This window comes from Sycon ciliatum, chromosome 1 (assembly GCF_964019385.1).
Source record: "Sycon ciliatum chromosome 1, ocSycCili1.1, whole genome shotgun sequence".
NCBI lineage: Eukaryota > Metazoa > Porifera > Calcarea > Leucosolenida > Sycettidae > Sycon > Sycon ciliatum.
The window spans coordinates 40,743,259-40,771,077 of record NC_088643.1 but is presented as its reverse complement, the minus strand read 5'-3'; the positions used below and the strand labels follow the sequence as shown (position 1 = coordinate 40,771,077).

Below are 27,819 nucleotides of genomic sequence, written 5' to 3'. Positions count from 1 at the left end.
AATATGTTGCGTAGCAATGCACAGATAACTACACGTACATGTAAGTTAAGTGACGTAACACTTTCTCACACACTCCATATTGCGCTACATATCACATGCTAATTGTTACGCTGGGCTTGCCACATTCATGGTACAGCTGTATATAGCAGTACTTTCAGGGCGCCGGGCAGGGTCAGTATCTAGATATTTTCGTCTGCTGCATGCTGATCGATTCAGTTCGTGAAACTCAGAGTTACGAAAAACACAACTGCTCGTCCTTCTGTCTCTGTACCTATTATCTAGAATGATTAGTATGCCAGTAATTATGGACGAGCTTGGTTGTCTGATTACTTGTACCATGATGTATTAGCAAGCCGAACGGACTGAACAGATCATCGAATGACAAGGAAGCGAATCTTGGAGGTCTAGCCATTGGCGGAGTATGCTGGCATAATTTCTGGTATAATCTTCCGGTTTTGTCTAAACATTATACCGTGCTGGCATTAAAGGGCTTCTGAGACCAGACGGTCGGCATCACCTTACGATGCTGGCTGAAGATTAATGCTCCAGGCATATCTAGGCGTGTTACAGGAAATAACCTGGTGAATGTTACCCCTTACGCCGTGCTGCCATGGTGCCAGAGTCGTTGTAACGTTGCTAAGTGCAAGGGAACAGTATAGCACCATCATTGGCACAATCAGTCCAGGACAATGTAGCATAATCACTGGCATAACTTGGGCGTAATGGAAAGCTGAATTTAGCAATTTACCGAGCATAATCCGCCAAGGGCTAAATTGAGGTCCGAGAAGCTGCACAACGGAAGGAGGGAACTTGGGAAGTCCATTTGAATTAATCCCTTGTCTGCACATCATCATACTTGTACAAGCATTGAACCAATGAATTCGTTGGGGTAGACACTTTCAAATTGTCGCAACTTTTTGAAGTCTTTACATGCACAGAGGAGAGGGATCTAGAACAGGGCGAACTGAAACGTTGAGAATGTACCGGTAGTAGCTTACCACTGTTACCAGTACGGCACTGGCACATTGTAGACGAGAACACCAATTCGCTATTACATGTATGTACTCGTATAATAATAGCGAATTGTAGGTGCGATGGTATGCTGCTACTAAATTAGTACTAATACTGTACTGTTACGTGTAGTGTACTATTTGGCCAGTCTGCGTAAGACCACTGCAATGTGTGTCATTGTACAATCTTGGCGGCATTGATAATACCAAGCAGGGAGTAGTACACTACCGGGTTCACAAAGCACGAGCAGGAGAAACGGCGACACTGTGAAGAGCGTGTTAGGGAAGTAGAGAAGGCATCGTTCGTCCCCTTGGTGTTTTGTGCCTCCGGTGGTCAAGGCAAGGCTGCCTCTGCTTTCCTCAAGCGCATTGCATCAATGCTGGCCGAGAAGCGGAAGGAACCGTTCTCCATGGTGATGGCTCACCTCCGATGCCGCCTAGGGTTTGCCCTCATCAGATCGGCGATTGCAAGTTAAGAGGTCATCGATCCAGGCGAGCACCTTTGGATCAGCAGCTGGAGTGCCCCTCAGCTCTAGTGAATGCTGAGTGTCGTCTGGGCTAACCCTCGCCTCCTGTTACATGACTGTATTGTTTTCGCTTAGTATTAGTTAGTTTTCTTTGAAACTCGGGTATTGAGCCAATAATAAAAGTAGAAAGGAAAAGGACATATGGAAACGAGTTAAGAGTAACTCTCCACCACTGTAACTAGATACTATATACAGTCAGAAAACGCAACATTTCTTTGTTATGATTTCTTTTTTTTTCTTTTTCTTTTTACCAGGCGTGGGCCATCCCCTGAATTCATAGGTGCCAAACATTTTACGTTTTTCATTGTCTATCATGCATTTTTTCTAATTTCTAAAAAAAATAAAAAATAAAAAATTAGTACAATACCGGGTATTGTACTACTCCCTGATACCAAGAGTATTATGCTCATATACAGTCATGTACTCTACCGGTATATATGTACAACAGCAGGGCCTGCTCTAGACATTCAACACAGCCCGGTCAGAGTGTACCTGGCGCCTGCAGGCCAGCCGGGTCAAGCCGGGTCAGATCATCCGGCAGAAAAACAACAAAAAGCCTGCTCAAAATGCAGGAAAATAGAAAGGCGAATTTATTACCGGAAATCGGAAATTTTAGAGAACATCGCGACCAAATCCACCGCCGCTCGTCTTCCTTTGCGTCTTGCACAAAGCGCACGACATGTATAGACTGGCATGATCGTAATCCATGGGATCCAGCCAGGGTCGACCTTTCTTCCAAGAGTCTTGGAAAGCGTGAGTTCTTTTTCTCTTAGCTGCGGGCTCCATCGTCCAAATCACCAGTCGGCTGAAAACTTGCAACTGTGTCAAAAGCTATAGCCAAAGTTACGCTTTTGACTATTATTATTATTATTATTATTTAAATTTTGAATAGGGCAATCCCCACAGGCCTAAGGCCTTTTTACAGGGTACCCTATGTGGTCACGTATAGATTTGCGGAATAGTGAAAGCGAGGAGCAAGAGCGAATGTCAGCTGGAAGAGAATTCCAGCGGTCAGAAGCCAGAAAGCTCAAAGCGACTACTGTAAAAGCAGAAATTTTCGGTGGTGTTTTATTTTCGGTAACTTCGGTGCCGACAATTTTTACCGAAAATAAAACGCACCGAAATTTTCGGTACAACCGATACTGTATACATGTAGTACTAGTACACCTACCTGGAGAACGGGTTTTACCGAAAATTTCCCGCTACCGAACCGCCGATTTTGGCGAATACCGAAAATATTACACCACCGAAAATTTCTGCTTTTACAGTACCTGCCCCATCGACTTTGAATGTCCTGACTTCCTGCTCGCCGCTGGCCAGATCGCGCTCGAACCAGTTGACCCCAGTTGACCCCAGTTGACCCTAGCCGAGTTTCTGTCGCTTGTAGACCTGGTAGACTGTAGTGTGTACGGTTGCGCTAGATTTGCAACAGATGGGGTCCGCGAGTCGTAAAATACCGGTATTTTAGGAATCCATTGTCAGTTTGAGACATTTTTCAGCCGGGTCAGACTGGACCCGGTGTTATCTGTTCAGCCAGGTCGTGCAGTTCCCCAGCCGGGCGCGTGACCCGGCTGACCCGGCTCTCCAGCAGGCCCTGAACAGTTACTATAACTGACAGGTGCCTACACACACAGACACCACACACAGTGGCACACACCATGTATACGCCCGTCGCAAGAGAAGCACGCAAATCTGCAAATGCGCTGGATGTACACACACACACACACACACACACACACACACACCTCAGACCTCAGACTTGCCCATCGCGGAAGCGATGATAGCGAACAGCTATGTTAGACATAGCAACTTGTGCTGGGATTACACCATTCAACAGCTTGCAAGGCTGATGAATTGACCGCCACTATTTTTAGCCTGGTATCCACCACACACACACACACACACACACACACACACACACACACACACACACACACACACACACACACACACACACACACACACACACACACACACACACACACACACACACACTACTAGTAGTCTGTAGGCTCTGGGCCTGGCCCGGGACTGCTAGTAGTAGTAGTCGGTAGTAGTACGAAGACAGTCATGAGACTCATGACTCATGGTCTGGAATATTCTTTCGGGGAGAAAGGTATGTTGGCTGTAGGGCCTTCCCTATCAAAATAGGGAAAAAATACTACTACAGTGTACTACTACCATAGGTATGTTGGCTACCATAGATTAGTACATGTATTGTAGCAGCTAGTACCGTTACACTGAGTCTGTTTGTTTATCTCACCGCTCACGATTGTGTAATCATAAATGTGCAGCTAGCTGTACAGCAGCCGATGTGCGTGGGATTAGCACACAATGTGAAAGTGGTTGGAGGTGTTTGAAGTATTACATGTATTTTAAATTACTTTTGACATTTCCCAGAGCCTGGCGACCTTGCTGGAAGGTAAGGTCTTCGCACAGTCGCTGACACAGTGACTTAGTGAGTCCTTCCGACGGTGACACAATCACTGAGACCAGTCATCTCTTCACACTACGAATCACAGGCTCTGAACATCATGCTGACTGGCAAGTCTGTGATGCATCGATGCTCGAGCACCACACACTGACACAGTCATCGATCGAGACTTCTACAACACTGTCAACAGTTACTAAAAAAACAAAAGACAAGAACATAGTAGAACTAGAACTAAGCACAATGATTGTACAATGGAGTACTTCTGGAACCATCCATAAAGTTAGTTAGTTGTTACTTGTAAGTTGTAGTGCTGCAGCCTGCACGTGTAAGTCTGTGTAGCCTGTAGGTCGCGATATCGATGACTCACGTGCACACGGTGCAGCGCAGGTACTGAATCTGGCCTGATCGATACTGCACAGCTGATGACAGGTGGAAGGCCGAGGGGAGCTTCTGGCACTTTCCTCGCCTGGTACATGGTTCCCTTGCTCAGATAAATACTGGACAAGGAAGACCGAATTAGTCAGTTCACCCAGTGATTTGCGAAAGTAATCTTTCTCTGCTTGTGTTGCTGTTCTTTACTCTCAATCGAGTCTTACAGCCTGCGCTTCTGTTTAATTCGGAGTTAGGCGGAGTAATCGTTACTACCTATTCTTTTCGCAAGAAAACTAGTAAAATATAGAGACTATCAGAATGCCTGGTGAAGATTCTGTGACTCTGTACGGGTATGAGACGTTGCGTGGCAGCCCACCGCCCACGGACAAGCCAATCCGTGTCATCAGCATGGAGTACTGCCCTTTCGCAGAGGTAAGAGAAACTGAACAAAAATCGAAACTATGAGTATGACTGCAGGGGCGTAGCCGCGCAGGAGGCGTTTGGGATCTGGTACGACCAAAAGAGGGAGCGGGCTGTGAAGGGGGGGGGGGGGGGGGTGCGGGGTTCCTCCGCTCCCCGGGGAAATTTTGTAAAAAAACCCATCCATGACTCAGTATTTCGCTCCTGCACTTGTAGCAGTTGAGCACTCTTGAGTCTTGTGTGGGGTGCGGGTGACTAGTGCCTTTGCTGTTTGCGTTATGCAGAGCTCACTGACTTGTCAGTTTGAGCACTCTGGCAAGGTACGTCCGGGCCTGGTTTAAATCTGGCTTTGCAAAATTTATTTTTCATTGCTATCGGGTTCGGCCTCATTTCCTCTGTGCTGCGCTGATGAGTCCACAAAGGACGAAACAGTTCGGTCCGCAGATTGAGTAAAAAAAGCACCCACAACAGGGGCGGATCCAGGATTTTTCCAAGGGGGTTCAGTTTTCTTCCACCCTTACCAAAGTGTGTTAAAATGATGACATAAAAAAAATAAAAAGTGCTTTTTGAAAATGACAGTTGCTGGACTACAGTGGTTAAGAAATTGGCTGCCGACTGATCGCCTGCAAATGTACAGTGCCTATAAAGCGGATAATCAAAAGTATTGTAGAATCATCGGGAGAGGATGACGACGACTGATGGAAATGAAATTTGCTGGAATACAGTGGTTAACAGGGTGGTTGCTGTCCTGCCGACGGATAGGCATGTATGAGCAAACAGATTTTAGCACTTTTTAGCTCAAAAAGGGCGATATTCACCAAAAAACGCAATAAAGGGCGAAAGAAACGGGCTTTTCCAAAAAGGGCGAAAAAGGGCGGGTACCTTTGGGAAAGGGCTAGAGGATAGGTGCTCTGATCCCATTGTCGAGCGCTCGAGCGCAGGTAGTGCTTCAGCCGTTTCAAGGCAGTGTTGCTGCGCTCATTCTCCGCAGAGGTGACGGGTAGTGTTGAAGCAATCCGGAGGAGGACGTGGATGTTCGGGAAAACATCGGAATCGCAATGCACATGAGCTTCTTGTGGGGTAGCTGGAAGTGCACCAGACTTCTCTGCTGCGTCCTTCCATTTCCTGACCCACTTTCGGATGTCGGTTGATATAGTTGAAGAGCTTGGCAGATCATCAGAATACGTGTCGACCAAGCGTTGAATGTTGGCAAGTAGGCCTTTCCCATATCGGCCGGCCGAAAAATTCGCCGAAAAGTAGCCTTTTCAGAATATCGCCGATCTTTTCGCCGAATTCTGAGAATTTACCAAAAAATCGCCGAATATACATGTAATCTACGTGGAGATAATAATTTTAATAATTATAGAGCATCGCTGGCTACAAGCGAGGGTCCCTAGTTCGAGTCCTGGTGGTGACAGTCAATTTTTTCTTCGGACTTTTCCCGTTTGTCTCTTTCCCTCAAACCAGTTAATTATACATGTAGCTATCTATTCTGGGTTTTCAATCACATTTTTGTTATAAAATACACAGTAAAAAAAAAGTAAATTATCGTGTCCGTTCCCGAAGGGAACTCACGACGGCCGCTAACACCCGGTAAATCCTAGCGGCAGATGCAGCGCCTAACGGTGGGGGTGAGTGGATAAGTCTCACAACCACTGGCACAAGTGCCGAGAACGACCCCATTAGCTGCATCCATGTACCCCTTGTGCCTGGCCACAAGTACCCAGTTGACTGTGGGTAGCAGCACGGCTGGAAAAACCCCAGGCAGGACTTGAACCAGGTACCTCTCGTATCTCAATCATGGTCTTTGACCAACCCACTTTGCCTGCCTGGTCAAGTAACGTAGTCGCGTGATGTCTGCGGCCTTCATCCTATTCATAGCTATATTGAATGTACATGTACATGTAATAATAATAATATCTTTATTAGGATGACCCAGAGGCTTGTCGCCTATCAATACCATATTCCTTGGACTTTTGCTGACTTGGCTCCTAGACTACAAGGGGTTCACCGCTTTGAAGGGTGTACATGTACATTGTACATGTATGAGCTAAAGTGAAAGTAGTAAATCGTACTACATGTACATGTTTTGCAGGGTCGTAGGCAACTGGCCCTGGGCATGACCGCTCGTGCGCGCCTGCGTCACGGCCCGTGGGCATTTCCCAAATCGGCCGGCCGAAACATTGGCCGAAAATAGTGGTTTTGAAGAAATCACCAATCTTTTAGCCAAATACGCAATTTTCGCCCTGAATTTGCCGAAAATTGATGTTTTAGTGCCTCAATAGCATGCAAATAGAATTTCTGTAGCCATTATCTGCGAAAGGTGGCTGCGACTTTAGAGCCGAATTTCCACCTTTTACAGAAATTTTCAGCCGATTCTGGCGATTTTTTCAGCCGATCGAAAAGCCGAGTAGGCCGAAATAAATGGCCGATTTGGGAAAGGCCTATTGGCAAGGTGTTCGTCTGAGGGTCATATCAATGTACATGTATCAATGTGACATTTGCATGATTCAGCTCGGGCTATATATGTGCTACGGCAGGTCAGGATCCAAGGAGCAATTCGCATGCCTGGCTTTTGTAAAAAAAAAAAAAAAAAAAAAAGCACCATGGTCGGAAAAAATTTAGGGGGTTCGTTCGAACCCCCCCCCCCCCCCCCCCTGTATCCGCCCCTGCACAATCCTGTGTTCTGGGTACTTTTGGCACATTTTTTTACTAATTTTTAGTCATAGAATCAAGTTTATGGTTCACGTGCAGAAAACTAAGTAATTAGTTGCCACGAACCAAGTGCACCTAATGCCCGTGTCGAGTCGAATATGAGTCAAACTTGGTATTGACTTAGTACTACTACAGTCTAGTATGCCGGACTACGATATGTAGCGCTGCACTTATGTTGAAATAGCAAACCCACGCTAAAAATGGTACGTCGCGGAAGCGTACTCTCCAAGCTAATACTAATATAATATCCCCACCCCCACCCCCACACACGCGTTGATCATCTTGTGCCATTTGCCTGTTTCAGACTAGCACATTGGAAAATACTCCATGGACACTGGCATCAGTACGTCCTGTTTGCAATTGTTTGAAAGTGAACAAGGAAGCGTGCAGCACAGCACTGTAGCTGGGTTATAGACTTTGACAGCTAGGTGTACAGTCACCTGCTGCATTCATGTACTAGTATGACGACGTATTGACGGCGCATGTTCATTTCCTGGCTTTTCTCCCCACTGTACAGCGTGCTCGCATGGTGCTGGCTAAGAAGGGCCTAGAGCACGACATAATCAACGTGGATCTGTCCAACAAGCCAGCCTTCTTGTTTGAAGCCAACCCCAACGGACAAGTCCCCGGCTGCTTCACGAGGGCAACAACATCTACGAGTCGGAGAATGTTGTCGGTAAGTGGAGGACCGCAACTTGAGCGACGGTGGTGCTGTTGACATGATCTGGACGCATGTGTGTGTGTGTGTGTGTGCACGCGTGCGCGCACGTCTGTCTACTGCACTGCTGCTCTGCGTAGTGTTTGTTTTGTTTGGGGCTCAAAAAAGGTAAAACTGTTGTTGCTTGGCTTGTGTCATCTCTCCACCACAGAGTATCTGGAGAACAAATTCCCGGAGACTGCCACTCTCTATCCCAAGGACGCCACTGTGCGCGCTCAAGGCCGACAGCTGTCATCCCAGCATGGTAGCAAGGTGAGATTCAGTGGCATACATTACACTACACACTCCCTTGAGTCCCTTCTCTGGCCAGCTGTTTGTCAATTTAGTAAGGATAACCCTACAGTATTACCGTGAGACCAACGATTCTGGCTGTCGAAACCACCAAACAACTGTACATGCGGAATATCATGTGATCGTTTTTGCAGTATGTTCCAGAATTGCAATTTTTGTGCTCCGCTCTTCAATTCATTAGGAGCTGCAAATAGAAGTGGTCTTACAGTATTCCATGCCATCATACGGTGTTGCTCATTGCAACCACCAGATCTGGTGCATATCTAGAATCTCTGCACTGCATTATACATGTAGCTAATTTCCCCCGCTCATAATTGTTGCCAGTAATGCTCCACTTTTGAATGGAACTCTGAGTTGCAACTTTGTAGTAGCCAAACTTCGGTCTGCTTTCTGTGTAAGAATGCTCAGTCCACCAGTGAACTGATGAATGCTCAGTCCACCAGTGAACTGATGAATGCTCAGTCCACCAGTGAACTGATGAATGCTCAGTCCACCAGTGAACTGATGAATGCTCAGTCCACCAGGGAACTGATGAATGCTCAGTCCACCAGTGAACTGATGAATGCTCAGTCCACCAGTGAACTGATGAATGCTCAGTCCACTAAGAGTGAAGAGTCTCCTGTGTAGTTTAGATGATGTACCGTATATACAATGATTGTATTCGTATTCTTCTCTCCGTGAATCTGTCCTGTCCAGGTGATTCCAGCTTTCTACAAAACAGTTAGCTCGCTGAAGAGTGAAGACCCAGCGGTCCGGAAGGAGGCCTTTGCCAATTTCCACAAAGTCCTTGACACGTGGGTAGAGCAGAAGCTTGGCGATGGACCCTTCTTTGGTGGTGCCACCGAGAATATCACCGATATCCTCATCTGGCCATGGCTGTACCGATCCGACATCCTCACAAGACAGTAAGGCTATTGCTATTCACAATCATGTACATATGCACCACATGTGTTCGAGCTTTTGCTATGTGCAATCATGTACATGTATACACAACATGTGTTGGAGCTATTGCCATGCATAACCATGTACATATACACAACATGTGTTGGAGCTATTGCTAAGCACAATCATGTACAGTACCGTATTTTCCGGAGTATAGTGCGCACTTTAGATGTGCTATTTTAGGCCCTAAATCGCAGGTGCGCACTATGCTCCGAATATGAAATGCATGTACTTCAATGAAGATTGAAGTGCGCACCCCCAATGAAGATTGGGGGTGCGCGTTATACAAAGGTGCGCACTATACTCCGAAAAATACGGTAGGTATCGGCAAGAGTACATAACCCCCAAGAGTGTGCAACTGCCTGCACAACCTCTATGGTGTGCTGTGACGGCAGAACTTCACATCACGTGACATGGTTCAAAAGGTTATGCTGGCAAACAGTGCAAAGTGACCACAAGAGAGTTGTACCCGAAGCTGGGTTGCGTACAACCCTGTATCTATCATGCACAGAGTGCAAATAATGTGTACGGGTTCATCACGTGATGTGAAGTTCTGCCGTCGCAGACCCCATAGCTGGAGTTGCACACTCTTGGGGGTTATGTACTCTTGGTATCGGTTATAGCGTGGGTGTTTGAAAAGCGACTTTCTGTTCTTATTTCCGATATTTCTTACACGCGATAAATCCAATGTGACATATCATATGCATGTGCGCAGAGGCAGGAAGGTCATCGTACATGCAACATGCAACATAGTGAGTGCTGCTGTGCATGCAACATAGTGAGTGCTGCTGTGCATGCGGCTGTTCATAGTCACATAGGCTTACCATGTGGCTATGCAGCACGAGTTTCATGACAACACCGGTTGAACCTGCCGCACTACGATGCAATGGGCGCTTTCGATTACACGTTTACACAATTCTGGAACTGGTTTTTTAAAATTCTGGAATGACCAGAATGAGCGGATTCCGGCCTTGTAAACGAACGACTGGAATTCACAACGCATTTTATTCATGTCATGTCACAAACAAAATTGATGAATCGTAAAAAGAGATCACGTACACCCTCGTGCGCACGTGGACCCAGCATCGCGCACACGCCGGCCAGGGAGGCTCTTCGCTCGCTTGAGTCATGACCAGACCGGTAACACACCGACTGTGCAATTCCGGCGCCAGAATTAGAGATATTCCGCCCTCTCTTCAGATTGACGGATTCGACGGAATTGGATAAAATCAATTTTAACCCTTTATTGGCCGATTAAAATATAAACAAGCCCACGCAATCGCCAAACCTGTAACTAAATTGGACGTAACTTTAGTTTGCACTGGACAAATTCCACAATCTTGGGCATCCTAGAAAGGCCTTGACGAGAGGCGCGCAATGAGCCTACACTCGACTCCACGGGATGCACTGGCCCAGCGCTGCAAGCCAGGGAAGGCCCACCAGCGCTGGGCTCACGCTTGAGATCTATCTCTATCCACCATTTCACTCCTGTTTCTCGTATCAAACTCAAAATTTCCGTAGAGACTCCCGGGAACCTGCTTTTGAAGTTGAATCGGTGTAGCCTTGTCAACAGGTGACGCAAGTAGGGAAAATCCCGGCCGTTGACCCACGCATCACGCTCTGAGCACAAATTTCCCAGGACCAATATTACGAGTGCTATCTAACGAACCGCTCTTTGTATCGCTTTGAAAATTGTTCGAGGCGACAGCTGAGAGTTTTCTCTTCGACCTACATAATTTCGATTTCTCCGAAAGACCGAGATTTGACCAAGTTACGATAATTTCAAAATGCCTACCCCATCGAACATCGGTGTTCGATCAATGTATGGGCCAGCCAATAAAGGGCTAACAACGGAATTTGTCACTTTTTGTGTAATCGAACTGTGCATCAACAATAACTAATTCTAGAATTGACCGAAATGCGTGTAATCGAAAGCGCCCATTGTGAGTCGGATCAGACCTGCTTTGGACGTTGTGCCAAGGAAGTCTGAGACAACAAGGAGTGTGTGTGTGTGTGTGTGTGCTGGTGTCTTCCTCATTACAGCCGTTTGCCCGAGCTTCTCAATGCAGATAAGTTCCCAAAGACGCTGCGCTACATAGCAGCGATGAGAGCTCTGCCGTACATCCAGCAAACTGCTGCTACTGATGAGGGTTTGCTCAAATTCGTGGACACCTTCACTTCTGGCAAGAAACCAGTGGGCTACAACATTGATTCCAAGCACCCGTTCTATGCCGGCCCTGCTTCGGCAGATGCCTAGATGCCAAGCAAGTTGAAGCAACCTTTCTCCTACTGGTTCCGATGTGGCGCGGGTAAATCGGATGAATGCGCTTCATGGCAGATCCTGTGAATATTATAGCAATCTGTACATACTTGCAATAGCTTCCAATTCTAGGTGGTGGGTGCAGTGCAGTCTTTGTGTCTCTGCTGTCACCATGACTAATACTTGATGCTGTAGTTGTGAGGTATTTGACAAGCAGCAATGCTCACGAAGTACTACTCATTTAGATCTGTTTACTTACACTGTATACACAATGATCCCGGATTAGGTTTATGAATGTCTACAACACTTCACTGTATTATTAGCTTTAATACTGGCATTTTTCCAGAGACAAACTCCAAGTCAACTGTGTCTGCAGTGTGTGGAGTGTGTTTGTGAGCGCTCAACACAGAATTAGGGGATTTACCTCGAATCTTCAGGACCTTCCCTGAAAACTGCAAGCAAATCGGACAGGGTGATGATATGTGTACTGTTGTAGGGGCGCAAACTCTCTTTCTCACGATCGGAATTCATGGGTAGTACAGTGTGGTAGGATTGAGCTGCCAAACGACCACAGCAACACCTGTAGGGAGGGACTATGCGACACTTTCAAACTCTCTATGCAATGGGCTAGGAAAAGACCTTTTGAAAAAGGTTCGTCTGAATCGGGACCAAGCTGTGCCTCATCGGCTCATGGCCTCTTTACACAGGGTTGCATGTTGTGGTGGATCGTCTCACCGCAGAAAGTCTTATTCTTGGTGTATCTCAGCTCCACCTCAGGGCAACAGGCAAAGGCGATTCCTACTGTACTGCACCCAGGTAGAGTCATGCGCCGTCATTGCTCACCGGTTTTGAAAGGACAAGGTCATCAAGCTTCATTCATAGCAATATACAATTACTGTACAGGTACACACAACTAGTGCATACAGTTATCAACATGTCATAGCCTGGCAATGTACAGTGCAATTCCAAACTGCAGCCTATGTAATACTTATGTACAATCTCCACACGGCCCATGCATAATCAGGCACAGGCGACGGCGGACATAAATAAGGACCTCGCAAACATACACTATAAACTATTCAACCATAAACACAATAACGAAACCTTCTATGTACAGTTGTTCTATGTGCAAAAGAAAATAGGCAGCCCTCATTCCCGGGACTCTTACGGCCAGCAGCTGCTGGGCTACATGTGTCGTCTACCTGCGACGATGTGTAGGTATGATGGTTTTCTGCAGTCCTCGCCTCCGCCGCTACATATACACAACACACAGAACACACAACATACACATAGCCACAGACAGACAGACACACACAGTCACAAAAACATGCACACACACACATACACAACGGAACAACTTAGACAGAGAGAGAGAGAGAGAGAGAGAGAGAGAGAGAGAGAGAGAGAGAGAGAGAGAGAGAGAGAGAGAGAGAGAGAGAGAGAGAGAGAGAGAGAGAGAGAGAGGAGAGAGAGAGAGAGAGAGAGAGAGAGAGAGAGAGAGAGAGAGAGGGGGTATCAAGTGTACCTTGAATACTGCAAATTAGCCACTCTCAGACACAGACAAGTTTACTTACAAATGTTAGACTGTTTTTGCGTTCCGTGATTTGATTGTACTCGTGGTCAAGTTGCTTCCGTTGCTTCAGCGCCTCGTCAAGCCGTGTCATCTTGCTCTGGTATTGGCGTTCGGATTTCTATGGCGAGAAAACACAAACAAGCTAAGAGCATAAGTAAAGGGGCTCTCACAACACACTCGACAGGTAAACAGTGTGCATATATCTTCAACTGCTGCCTAATAATTCCTACACATTTTTCACATTCAAGAAGGGTAAGCAGTTGTGATGTGGTGGTTGATGAGAAAAAAATAACCTTTTCCATATGACCGGTTTAGGCAGTGGGATGTCTCAGTACTCCTTGTCAGTTTGGTCCTAGATTGTGCACATCTGACTGTTTAAAAATCTGGTCTAGTTGGCGAACTCTGATGCAAAACTTGTGCCCCACTGTTTACCATGTTTAAAATCTAACTTTTCCATTTGAACAATAACATTTAAAATGGTCAATCCACCTCAAGTGGCACGATGCATATCACTTTACCACTATACTTTTCCTCTCCCCCCCCCCCCCCCCCCACCACCCACACATGCCCCCCCCCCCCCCACACACAGGCAGCATAGTAGAGACAAGAGTACATGAAAACCAGAGTGTGCAGCTTGGGGTCTACTCTGCTATGGGTGTCTGTCACGGCGAAATTCCGTGATTACATCATATTTGGTGCAGATCTGAGGCGGGAAATGGCGTAGTGCGTACAACTGAGCTGCAGTTGTGCAGAAAGAGACCTGCTTGAATCCTGCTTGTACGCACTACATCACTAAAATGATGTAATCACGGAATTTCGCCGTGACAGCAACCCATCCGAGCTGCACACTCTGGTTTTCATGTACTCTTGGTAGAGAGCACTAGGAGCAGTGTTGACAGCATCACCTGCTGATTGTGACATTCCTCAACAGGAGCACATGCATTTCACCAATCGTTTCTAGGTGGTAGTGTGACACTGGATATCTATACATACACCGTTAGAAAGCATAATAGTACAACTAAGCAAAATCAGACTAGTGCTGTACCTTGCGAATACTCCTGTGCACAGTTGGCAGTTCGTCGTTAGCAAGCTGCTCGGAGCGCATACGGTTGGCAGGGTTCTCCAGCAGCGCCTTGTGCGTGTCAAAGTACTCGGCTTGCTTGTCCGCACTGTTATTGAACTGCTCGGCTGAGCAAGGGAGAAAGAAAGACATGAAGCGGCCATCTTGTCATACCTCCAAAGGCATGTGCTAGTGGGGTGGGGCGCGCACGCACGCACACACACACACACACACACACACACACACACACACACACACACACACTTTGACAGGTGTTGAAACATCCATGCAGGCAAAGAGCCGCACACACACAGGTGCTGAAACATCCATGCAGGCTAAGAACCTCTCACAGTTCTGCTTCCAAACAAGGGGTTTCAATCAATTCTCATAGCGGGAAATACAAGAAATGAGAGTTCAGGACAAGGACAGCGGTCTACAGTTGGAACAATCAGCAAAAACCTAGCTCATTTCACCGTGCTGGGTATTCATATTATTAGTTCTCTTGACAGCAGAAGCGCAGGAGACTCCCTTGTAGTGAGACTGTCTTGCCCCCTTGGGGTGCAAGCAAGCGTACAAAACAGCTCCATTTCGTGTGTGAACTGGCGATGACGTTGCGTGGCGGTGCACGAAATTCCCATGATAACTGACTAAATGGCTTACATGATGTGTGTACAGCGTTCAGGGAAGCCAAGACCACTGGTCGACCGAGTCCGCTGCACGTTACCCGCACAGCTACCATCTACAGCCCCAGCTTATTTACAATCTGTCCTTGTCTTTGCTTTCTCTTCTCTCCCTCTCCCTCTATACTTCTTCACCAAGTTGGGATTTCACAGTATTTGCTATATTTAGGGGGAAATGTAGTCCAGAACTGTGTCAGACAAACTGATATTATCCTTTAAGCGGGATTCACAGAACGCTTTTTTGCGATGCGACACGCGATGCGACAGCCGCGAAACCGGGAAATCCCCAAATCGCAGCCATCTCGCACCCCACGCAACTGCCGCAACTGGGCCATCGCAGAAGTTGAGCTTGGCTGAACTTTTGCGATGCGACAAGCGATTTGGCGTACGATTTTGACCTTTTCTACAGCAAAGTTGTACAAAGGTTCAATTGCCTATAAATTTGTACAAGTTGTACCAAACCGAGCGAATATCATGGTGACGTAGCCAAATCAGCAAGACTTTGTCGCATCGCTGACTTCTTCTGTGAATGGTATTTCGCGAGTTCGCATCGCACACGCCCGTCGCAGATCGCGTCGTATCGCAAAAAAGCTTCTGTGAATCCCGCTTTACTGTTGCTATTACCGTATTTTCCCCAATAAAGGTACATTTATTGGGGAAAATAAGGTGGTCAGACCTGTACTACTATAGGAGATTGTACTAGTACAGTCAGACCTCGCTTAACCGCACACATCTGTTTTCCACAAAAATATCCGGATAGGCGAGGGAACCGGATAACTGAACACACATACTGTATATGCATGTGGCATATCAAAAGCAGTGACATCGTACATACATGTAGACGGGTCCTATGCAGTGCAACTAGCGTGCACAGTATGTAAAACAAGCGAGAAAAATGACAAGTGCATGCAACTGAGTGCTGTCCACATGCACCCAGCATGAAGGACCTCATTTGCCTGTACAACTCCCTGATTCTAGCTTCTGCAAGGCACATGCAACCGGATACGACGAAGCTTTTTGTACACATTTCAACCAGTTTGTACACAAAATCATGCACCGGTATGCGGATCGCGAGGTCCGGTTATGTTGTATGCATAACATATGCTGCACATCGGTAACCAGCGATTTTCTTCCGGATGGTGAGGGATCCGGATAAACGAGAACCGGATAAGCGAGGTCTGACTGTATTGGAGACGTGTAATTTTATTGTTTCTGGAAAGATTGATTGCCGGGGTTGGGTGGCAAACAACTCGTGATAATGATACTGTAAGGCTGTAAATTCATCCCACCATGGTAAGAATCAGTGTACAAAGACACAAAGATGATGAACGGGTAAGAAAAACGAAGTAAGGTGGACCCTGGTAGCTGTACCCCAGTAATGCTCATCACATCATTCCGGCATGTACAGTGCGTATCAGTTATAGTGTGGTCGTATACAAGAATATACTGCCTACAAGAATGAACACTCATTTTTTCATAATCATAACACCTATTTTATGTGTACAGTATATTTATTCTTACAAGCAGTATTATCGCATAGTAGAATATATCGGCCCTAAGAATGGATTTTGTGTAGCAAAATATGCCAGATTAGTGCAAAATGTATCGCCTGTAGTAATAACATCTGTGCTCTGTGCATGCTCAATACAATAATATTCAACACAAAAAGAGAGTTATGTCCAACTGAGCATTGGAGAATCACTTTTTCTGTCCAGTCGGACTCTTTCTTCCGACTTCTCTCCTATCTGCTGCTCCGCAGTCGCCTAGCACGACCGCGAGTCTGATCCGTGTGTATCATGATTGTGTAGACCTACATGTACATGATTGTACGTGTCCACATGCCAAACATGTATTATGTCACACGTGCATATGATATGTCACACGTGCATATGATATGTCACACGTGATTTATCGTGTGTAAGAAATATCGGCAATAAGAATCAAATGTCGTTTTTCAAACACCCACGCTATAACCGATACCTACTGTACTCTTATTAGAGACATGTTCTTTTATACTTTTGATCCACGCTCAACATGTACTACAATTGGAGACGTGTACGTGTAATGGGGAAAATGCGGTATCAGAAAAGCACAAAGTCAGCAGCTTCAATTTTCGGTCTTCACGACAAACTGAGATGGTGTGGACATAGTTCCGCTTCATTTGAAGAGAAATATTCCCAACCAGAAAAACAAGAAATTAGGGCTGCAATTCAACCTGTCACGGGCTGTGCTCTATGCATTACGCCAATCGACGTTGAACATCGCAAGAACTGCGGCACGTCGAGTCGTACAAATTGCTGCAATTCAACCTGTCACGGGCTGTGCTCTATGCATTACGCCAATCGACGTTGAACATCGCAAGAACTGCGGCACGTCGAGTCGTACAAATTGTACAAGATTTACCCCAGCCTTCCCGGCAGGCTCTTACGCCCCCGCACCATCAGCATTACGTTGGTAGTGAACTAGGCTATAGCAACAAAAGATACGAGTACATACCTTCTTTGTCATCGTCAAAGAATACCACATGCCGTCGCTTGTCATGATCTGGCATGCCAGGCATTAAGCTCAGGCTCACTTGAAGATCCTGGATTTCCTGAAAGAAAAAAAGTCGGTACAATAACATGCACACGGTACATTGCAGTGATGCAACAACATGGATAATGAAGATATGCCTAGCCTAGCCGAGCTCTTCAGTAATAAATTGACAAGTAACAACAAAGGGATTCGACCCACTAGTAAACTTACTTTGGGAATTTGTTCCAAAAAATCCAGTCTTTGCACAGCAGTGTACTTGAGTCTACAGACATGCAGTGCCTCACAATTCTCACCTACACTGTAAACATATGACATTGTACTATTCTCTGAAATCGAATAGTTAAGCATTGGGGAAAGTGCGGCTCATAACATTATGATCAATTCAAACAGTCATGACATGACAAATACAATCTGTTTAAACATTCTAGAACTAACAAAGTCAACCCAAGACTGATATAAAACACAGCCTGCCCCCTCCCCTCAGAGAACCTATGATACACACACACCTGGCTTGAAATACGTTATAAATAATAAATATCTGGTTACTGCACAGGAAAAAGGGATTACCTTATCCAATTTCCGCCTCTCGCCTTCAATTTGAAACAGGTCCCTGCAGAGTGCACGCACTCTCTCTTTCTTCTCTGGAGGTGGAATTTTATTCTTCTGGAAGTGCTCGCCATCCTATCAAGGAAACGTCAGCAGATTATTTCAAAACAAGGTGAAGAAAACAATGGTTTAATACAAGAAGAGTGCTGGCTAATGCATATCACTAGGTACGATTCTTTAGGACAAGGCAAATCACGGTGTAGAGAGCAGTCTACAGATAAGGACAGCTGCAAAAAAACCAGCCAAGCAACACCAACACAACTGCAACTACAACTGACATGACGAGCCCCAGCACGTCTTCTTGCTTTAATAGCTCCAACAAGAGCACGCAGCGCTAACTTTGATGCTGCGTGCAAGTTGAATGGCGACACTGGTGTAAAGTGCCAATGTTTACACGACTGTGATAGTTTCAACATCCAACCCATTGTGCGTGCTATAACCTGAAAAGTTCACGCTATGTAGCACAAGTCCATGCTCAAATACACAGCGTGTGAAATCGATTCTGCACGGAAGTCCATGTCGACCTGGGTACGAAAATTCCCGTCCATACCATGTCCCACTAATGCTCCAACCGTTGACAAAAGTGCACATCATGCCATGGCAAATGCAATGCACGTGTGAGGTTACACACTTCTCTGCCCACGGGTGCATTTTTTAATTTTTTTTAAAAGCTGCGATCGTAACTGGCGCATGTACGCCTGAAGCCATGCGTTTGTGCATGTTTTCGCGGGCTTTTGGGGCGTGACGTCGCGCGTTTGGAAACGACTCGAAACGGAAATGCCAAAATGTTCTATTTTTTAGCACGTTTCAGGCGCATACTGGCGGACATGCCAGTCACTTTGGTCAAAATAAGTAATCAAAGGCGACCTATAATACGACTCGAATTGCTGTTTTCTGTGAAAGCCTGAGCGAGCATCTGGCAATGCATGAACCACAAACATATCGCGTACACGCTAGGGTCCAGCGAATAATGCTCCAAAAATGTTCGTATAATGCTAACCATAATGCTCCAAAAACTGCCTTATAATGCTGATTATAATGCTTCAGGAAGGTATATAATGCTCTTTGTTTGGGACAAAAATGGAAGAAAGTCTGCACATTGCCAAACTTCCAGGAAATTATGCATATCGCCGATCTGCATCTGAAGCTGCCACCTTATCTCTCACGAGCTCCACCACTTCTTAGCACTATAAGACATGATCGCTTCTCCATTGATTGCTCTCCATTCCAACTTTGATGCAGGGTTGCGGCAGAATAGTCGGTGTATCAAATCTTTCCCCTAATTATCCATGTAGTGAGAGATGAAACCATTATTGCAGGTAGTCATTCATTGTTGGGATGAAGTTAATCTTGGCAAATAGTATTCCTGTCTGCAGACAAGCTGTCACTGTGTCCACTCCGTGAATAATGTCTTCATCTGAAACACCATACGTGAGGCCAGCTACTGAGATCCGATCTCAGATGGAGAGACCTCCCATTTGCGGAAATCCTGAAAACACGTGGTCAGAAGTTATTTTGCCACTCTACGTCCTTTGCTTGTGCTCTCATCTTCTCCTTGAGATGGTGTGTAGACGTATGGCTTGCCACAATACTCTTCCTTTCTGATAGCATTGGACTGTAGGCCTGGCATTACTACCGTCCACAACTAACTGTACGTTCTTCATTAGGAAAGTAAGACAGGCGATGCTCAGAAATCGACTTGGTACTGAGTCCATGAGAAATTCTAGTTCTTTTCGAGCCTCCTGAGCTGGACTCGGCAAAGGCAGTTCTTTTGGAACGAGCTATTTCTGTTTATAGCCGCTCCTTCATCCTGGTCCAAATTTAGCAATGCATCAGTGTCTACTTCAGTATCGCTAGAGATGCTATCGCCAGAGCCTCTGGCACAACTAGAAAACTCTTCTTCGTCTGTTTGATATTCACTTCGCGTATGTCTCCTCCATAGCTCTCCATTATTCTAAGAGTAAAAAAACATAGTAAATAATTTCTCCGGATTTGTGTCACTTGAACTGCCTCGGACTCGGTTGGGCATGCTTCACAAATGGCTTGTATACGTTTACCTGACCACATCGCTACAATCACAACGTTTTATGTAGCAATAGTTATGTAGCGTTAGCGCTAAAGGTGTTACGTGTAGATCTACGTGTCTACACAAAGTCAAGCACCGGTACTCATAGTACTCAAATGCCCGGAATGGGCGAAGCGTAGTACGCACGAGGTACACAAAAGGAGTAAAATAGGGCTGTTTCGTTGTTACTCAGAGTTTCATGGCAAAAACCAATCATCAGACAACATATCATGATCATGATTGTAGCCGATTGTTGCCAAAAACCTGGAATTTCCCGATATTATCCACTATGAAACTCGTTATGCCGCTCAAACCTCACACAATGCTCGTTTTGTTCCTTTCTAATGCTCCATAATGCTCTGATGCTCGGATAGTCGTATAATGCCGAATATAATGCCGGCATTATCCGCTGGACCCTAGTACACGCGCCAGTTATGAACACAGCTTTAGTACCAACTTTCCTTGGCCCAACTTCGACCAATCTTAGTCTCGCACCAACTTCCCTTTTTTGCCCTCAACTGAGATGGCAAGACATTTTACACAAGAACTGGTTTGTTCAAATCCCAGCCTGTCTTTCCAAGTTTCCAGTTATTTTTATTAAACACCCAACCTCCTCTAAGCTCAACTGATGAGGGGTGAATTCCCCAAAACACTGTGTATTGAACAGGGAGTGGTGCTTTTTTGCAGGTTCGCCGAGTGGAAGGTGTGACGTGTTCGTCATGTACTCTGGTCGTGAGTCATTCAAGTTCGGCAGGAAGCGTGTGTTCCACTTAGGAACAACCGACTTCATCTACTAATACCGTCAAAGTCGTAACTTCTAAGATACTTCAAGCCAGTTGTTGTTGTGGTGGTGGTAGTGGTGGTGGTGGTCTCAGTATGGTGTGCTCGCGGCTGATGCTAAAATAGGATGAAAGCTGTGGGGCTACTGTTTTCCGGTATCAGCGGACTGCTATGCTCAAGACAGGCAGCACATGCACTCTAGTCTTCATCTAGCAAATTCCCCTACATTCCAATGCCTCCACAAAGTGTGTCAAGTTAGAAGATCACATGAAAAAAAAGACTGAGAAAGGACAAGCTCAGTGCATGCACCCGTGGTGGGATACAACAGAGAACAATACGACTGGCTATTATTGATTACCGGTAACTTTGAAGTACTCACCGTCATTTTCGAGTTGATCATTTTGTAGTAGAACTCATCTGGATTTCTGTTCCGCGCCTGAAGAAAGCATAGTCACAATGGAAGACACAGAATAACCCGATACACATTGTTCAGAATAGTATTCTGGTTTTGGTGATCACAGTGATTTCATGAGTTTTTAGTGCCTTTCTAACAGTTACAGTGCGTCCATTTTTGCATGCTCTCTTTCTGTTGTGATATGCGCGTTATCCTGTGTGACTCTTGCAAGTGTATGATTCGTTAGTTCCGTGCATGCTGGCTGGCTGTGCGCCCCAAGTAGACGTTTGTACGCATGCTGTCTTTGCGCGGCTCTTTCGATTTTTCTGCTGTGCTGGTCTTGTTGTTCGGCGGCATAATTTGTAGTGTGATTTCGTGACGAGTTCGTTTTGTTTACCTTTGAGGGTTACAGTATTTTGATCAGTCAATTCGAGAGACTAATTTGCCTAGTTGAAATGGAACCAACTATTAACATTGAATGGTAGCAGAGGATGGTTCCAGTGAGGTCTTGTGAAGTAGTCGTCCGTAAATTCCATTCCTGAGAAGTTCGAAAGACAAAAAATATGGAGTTGTCAGTGCTTCGTTCAGAGAAGTCGACAGCAAAGGCTGAATGTACGTCCTCAATAAGAATTATCGCTGAACTAACGGATGACAAAGCGACACCGACAAAGGAGATCAAAGATGCGTTGGCTGTCGGTGAGAGGACGATGAAAAAGGCTATGAAAGCAATAGAGAAAGTGTTTGAGTACGGTCACCAGCAGGGCGATTAAGACATTGTCACGGCTGCTGCAGGAGAAGCAGATGACATTGAAAAGCAATTTTCCAAAGCTGTTGAGTGGTGAAAGACCAAGTTGGCTGTGTTTAGCATTGGGTCTCGAACAGCGTCCATGGTGGGCAGATGTAGTAAATCCCCATACACTAGTACTACTGCAGTCGCGACCAGCTTGGCTGCACAACGCCAATCAGCTCCCGAAGAAAATGCCGAATCCACTGGCGACAGTGCCACCAAAGACAGCGCCCCCTCCCAATGACTGAATCTGATGAACGCGATGGGAGTCAAGTAACTGTTGTACAGAGCTATGTAGCCAGCAATACCAATAGTTATACTGTGCCAACAGTGCAGTATTCGTCGCGAAGTGCTGGCCCAAGTGCGCAGGTTGCCACCGTGGCGACGGTGCCAAGGATGAAATCCTCGCCTGCGTCGTCAGCAGCGGCAAGTTTACCTACAGCAGTAACAGCACCACCCAGACATCAGCCAGTATCTGTATCAGCTGTCAGCCACCACAACACACTGAAACATGTCAAGCCTCTCATCATACCAGATTTTAGTGGGGAGAAACACAGTTACCAGCCATGGCCTTCAAGGCCTGGGTTGGCAACACTAATGCGTCGGAGGAGCTCAAGTTGTCTCACCTGCGACAGTATGTCAAGGATGACGCCTTGCACACAATTGAATGCAGCTGTCTAACCAGCTGTATCTACCACACTTTGCAATAGTAAAACCCGACAAAGCAACCACGAATGCTCGAATTGTATTCGACGCCTCAGCATCATGCAATGGTGTGTCGCTAAACGGCAGAATGCACACAGGACCAAAGCTGCAACGCTCACTGCTAGACGTGTTGTTGCGCGTCCGTCACCACCCCATTGCTCTGGTCGGCGGCATAGCAGAGATGTATCTGCAGATTGAGCAAAATCCTGCCGATCGCCAGTATCATCGCTTTCTATGGCGTGGCATAAACCAGTCTAAGGAGCCCTGCGTCTATGAATTTCAGCGTGTTGTGTTTGGTGCAACTGCTTCGCCATTCCTGGCTCAAGAGAATGCCCGCAACTGCACTGAGCAGCTACCTCGCGCTGCTGAAGCTGTGGTTGATTCTGCGTACATGGATGGCACCATGGATTCAGTACCAACACCAGCTGAGGGTATTTAACTCTATCCAGATCTACTCTAGTTATGGTCATACGCTGGAATGAGTCCTCGTAAATGGTTGTCAAATTCCGCCAAAGTCTTAGCTGCCATTCCAACGGAGCTACTAGCTAAGCGAGTTGATATCGTAGCCGGAAGTCTGCCTGCTACAAAGACACCGGGCGTCATGTGGCAAGCACAAGAAGATCAGTTCAGCTTCTGCATTGCCAGTCCCACCAAGCCATGTACAACCAAGAGAGAGTTTCTGAGCAGACTTGCCAGCGTTTTCGATCCATTGGGTCTATTTCCCCAGTTGTCGTGTGTGGTCGTATTCTGCTGCAAGAGATCTGGATGGCTGGCACCGACTGGGGTGAGTGCTTATCTCCCAAATTACCCGCCGCTATTGCACAATGGCTTGCTCAACTGGAACACGCTCAGCATATTGTTGTTCCACGATGTCTGAGTGAAGTACAACCAGTCGACACTCAGTTGCACATGTTTGCGGATGCATCCCAGAATGCGTATGGAGCCGTTGTCTACTATGTCGCCACGTATGCCGATGGTCGCACAACGTCTCGTATTGTTGCCTCACATGCCAAGGTGGCTTCGCTAGATGCTGTGTCCATTCCACGATTGGAATTAATGGCCGCAGTACTCGGCTGTCAGCTCGTACAGTTGCCAGTGCGCTCGATGTAGCTTTGTCAAGTGCAGTGTTGTGGACTGATAGTCTCAACGTCCTACGGTGGCTCACCAATCGCAGCTGCTCATTCAAGCCGTTTGTTGCCCATCACATCAGCCAAATTCACCAGTCCACTGACCTAAGTCAGTGGAAGCATGTGCCAATAGACAGCAATCCAGCCGATGTCCTATCGCGGGGAGCGCCAGTATCTTCACTGCAGAGTTTCACCTTGTGGTGGCATGGGCCACAGTATTTGGTTGAAGGTCGCTCCACGTGGCCTCAGCAGCCTCAGTTACCTACATCAAAGCAGCCCGAGATGAGATCCATTACGCTGACAAGTGTAATATTTTGTAGTGTGGTTTCGTGACGAGTTCGTTTTGTTTACCTTTGAGAGTTTCAGAATTTTGATCAGTCGATTCGAGAGACTACTTTGCCGAGTTGAAATGGAACCAATTATTAACACACTTGACATTTCTTCTTCGTTTCATTGTAAAGGGACAACGTGACACAAGTCATATCAGGAGAATGCAGATTACTACAAGCACATGACTATGGCGCTAACCTTCTCCTTGAGAACCTTTATTCGCTTCTGCTTGATGTGATAATCTCTAGAGAAGGTACAGACAAAGGGTACAAGAAAGCACAATGTGCATGGCATATTACTAGTGGTGAAATGAATATTCGAATATTCGGTTGGTCACATTTGAATATTCTTTAAGTCGCATTCGAGTATTCGTGACGGCACTTCGAATGCAGTGCATGTACATTTGTACATACACGCACGCCGAACACAGTACAGTGCAGTGCGTACAGTCTGCCTGTGACTTTGTACTGCATGTTTGCACATGTATGTGCATACTGGACTGCCAATGTTGCACATGACACGTACAAACTTCGAAGTAGCCTGATGTGGCAGAGTATTTTACGTGGCACTACCGTTTGTCATACCTAATAATAATGACAATATCCAATCGAATGACTGAGAGGAGGGCATGTGATGTCATCTGTGTTACCAAAAGAATATTCGTTCATTCGTTCGTTAAGCCAAAGAATATTCGGCTACTAGGTGTTGACATTCGTTTCACCACTACATATTACTCAATCACCGCGATTCACCGGACAGATACCTGCTTCGACCATGCAACTTATTGTTAGGTCGAATCAACGGAGCTCGAGAGTCGCCGGCCAAACTGATCGCAATAAGGTCCATTGAGCAACAAAGCAGTTTCAAATCGGCTCGAACCGTCATAGCCAGAGCGCTCTAACTTTGAGAACACAAAGCTGCACTTATATCAGGCGAGAGAAAGCGCGGAAAACAACAGACGACCAATGCTGCCACGAGCAACCCTGCAAATCAATGCCAAAGACTGAAAGCACAATGATAAAGTGGTTAAAAGGATAAATACAAACCCGGAGGATGAAATGGGTGTTCAACTGTTTTGTTTTAAATCTGAGCAGAACCGAAAGTGGCTTAGAAGCGCCCATTTCGTCCTGAAAATGCGTACGCATGACATCACAAAGACAGCCTTTGCTCTACCATGTTGCAAGAAGCTGTCACATGTCACATGCTGTTACACATACATACATGTACTGTACACCACTCAACACCGGACAGTGTTGTCTTTCACAATGCGCCATCTTCCTTTCCAGACCACAACAGTGCGAACCCAACGGTATGTACATGTACGTTGCAGCTCAATGAAATCCGATCAAGGGGGTCCGCACTGGGCTCTGCACCCGTAAAAATCCAAGTGTTTGCAGGTCTAGGGCAGCACAGTGCCCGGTGCGTACTTGACTCATGCGATTGGATTTCAGTGAGCAGAACTGTACTTCAAGAAAGTCTGGAGTACTACAGTAACAGTTGCAACCAGCTATAACTCGACTTGTGGAGAGCAGCTTTGCCATCAAACACACACACACACACACACACGCAGGTGCTCACGCACACGCGCGCACACACATACACACATGTGCACACCCAGCCACCCACACACACACACACACAATGAATAGATCATCCATCATATCCTCTATCTGACTCATTTGATCGTGTGTAAAGTGTAAACACATTGACTCCTGATAGCATATATATTGTACCAGTAAAGCATATACTGCACCTTATTCTAGAATTCGGTACAGTGAGTTTGCAGACAGCAGTGAGAAACGACCTAAGAACATGATGACGTATCCTGCATGCCTGCGTTAGCAGACTATTAGGGTAGTTTTGCACCATGGAGCACACATCCGCAGGATGTCCATTTCGGAGAGAAACGCATTCTCCATTCGAAAAGGATGGGTGTGGGGAACTCCAAAAATGGCTTGAATGCGTCCCATGGGAACGTATCCAACAGTTGTATTAGCCCAAACTGGTTTGTTCATTCCAAGTTCAATTTCACATGGTATTTAAAAGTAAAACCCATGAAGAGAACAAGCAAGAGTACAGGCAGACCTCGCTTATCCGGTCCTCTTTTATCCGGATCCCTCGCCATCCGAAAGAAAATGGCCGGTTACAAATCTACAGCATACGTGATGCATCCAACATAAACGGTGTTCGGTTATCCGAGCCTACGACGCATGTCGTACAAAGCACGCACTGGACGACAACCACCATCGCGAGTTTGTGTTTTTGCCGCTTTCAAAACGAAAATTTCAACTTTTTCCCCAGCTTCTGTGTAGCATTTGCTATACTTGTAGTGATTACTATACTCGTAGTGAAAGTTTAGTGAAACCCTGCCGACTTCACACGGCCACAGACTTGCAGTGCATGCCTCGTACGGTATGAATCATGATCTCCAGAAAAGGTGACGTCAACGAAAAAATGTCATTGTAGGCCAAACCAAGAGGAGTTGCACACTCTTGTTTATGTACTCTTGGTACAAGCTATGGGTGACTTTCATTTACTTTGATACAGACTGAACGTACCACCCCCATGAGGCCAGAGTCCAGTTGGTTTCCACTTTCAGCCCACACATACACGCGGAGTCTCCATACATGTACCATCGAGAGTGCATAAACCAGGGTATGCAGCTCCTGTGGAAAGAGCCTGTGGTGAACTAGTGTTTTATTTCGGCCATAGTTACGCTATATGACCCATGACCTAAGCAAAAAAAACTCCTCTGCGGGAGTAGTTTAATACAGCATAGGTGCAGAGCTAGCTGCACACTCTAGTTTATGTACTCTTGGCAAAAAATCCTTAAAATTGTCCAAAAGTAATAATTTTAATTATTACTTTTGGACAATTTTAAGGATTTTTTGCCAAGAGTTAAAAAATCATGAAGTTACGAACACAAGACAAAATGGAGACCTGAGAAATTGATTGCGACATACCTTGCTCTCTGCTTATAATCCTTCTTTTTCTCCAAAAGTCCCACCTTCTGCCTCGAGCTCAACTGTAATGCCGAGAGGAAAATTGGATCACACTCAATATTTCCTGAGAAATATGACATTTGAGATATCGAATATAATTTACCTGCCCTCTTTCCTTATGGGCACGCCGATGCACCTTCTCGGCATTTTTGAAAGACGAGAACATATCTGCTTTGTAAACGACGCACCACACGAGCTCGCAACTCCAATATTCCAATACTAGTAGCACTCAAAATCTTCAGCACAATTACCCGGCCCGGTACAAATCAAACTTCTTGTTGGGAATTATCAATAATTTTGCGCGATGTCAAGATTATTCTTAAAAAAAACATGCATGCGCGATTTGCAGTGCAGTGTACCATGGTGTACAGTGCTGTACTATACTACGAAAAGTACGAGTGTTATGTAGTGTACGTGTACGTAGACCTACTGACCCTGTACGTAGATTTACGCCGCTAGCCACGGGATCAGGAAGTGAGAGTCCAT

The 27,819-nt window shown here is 46.0% G+C and overlaps 2 protein-coding genes across 2 annotated transcripts; one reads left to right on the top strand and one right to left on the bottom strand.

The window, feature by feature from the left end:
* The first annotated feature begins 4,661 nt into the window (after window positions 1-4,661).
* LOC135804617 (glutathione S-transferase omega-1-like) lies at window positions 4,662-11,686 on the top strand. The gene is made up of 6 exons (XM_065318532.1): window positions 4,662-4,775; window positions 5,048-5,083; window positions 7,996-8,137; window positions 8,348-8,448; window positions 9,184-9,392; window positions 11,473-11,686. The coding sequence occupies exons 1-6, from the start codon at window positions 4,662-4,664 to the stop codon at window positions 11,684-11,686; spliced, it is 816 nt and encodes a 271-aa protein (XP_065174604.1).
* Window positions 11,687-12,521: 835 nt separating this feature from the next.
* Window positions 12,522-27,628, bottom strand: LOC135825865 (probable U3 small nucleolar RNA-associated protein 11). Its single transcript, XM_065338502.1, has 9 exons — window positions 27,437-27,628; window positions 27,295-27,356; window positions 24,530-24,575; window positions 21,368-21,424; window positions 18,105-18,218; window positions 17,499-17,595; window positions 14,308-14,450; window positions 13,264-13,380; window positions 12,522-12,941 (listed from the first exon to the last, which is right to left on the bottom strand). The coding sequence occupies exons 1-9, from the start codon at window positions 27,497-27,499 to the stop codon at window positions 12,888-12,890; spliced, it is 753 nt and encodes a 250-aa protein (XP_065194574.1). The 5' UTR covers window positions 27,500-27,628; the 3' UTR covers window positions 12,522-12,887.
* Between the last annotated feature and the right edge of the window lie 191 nt (window positions 27,629-27,819).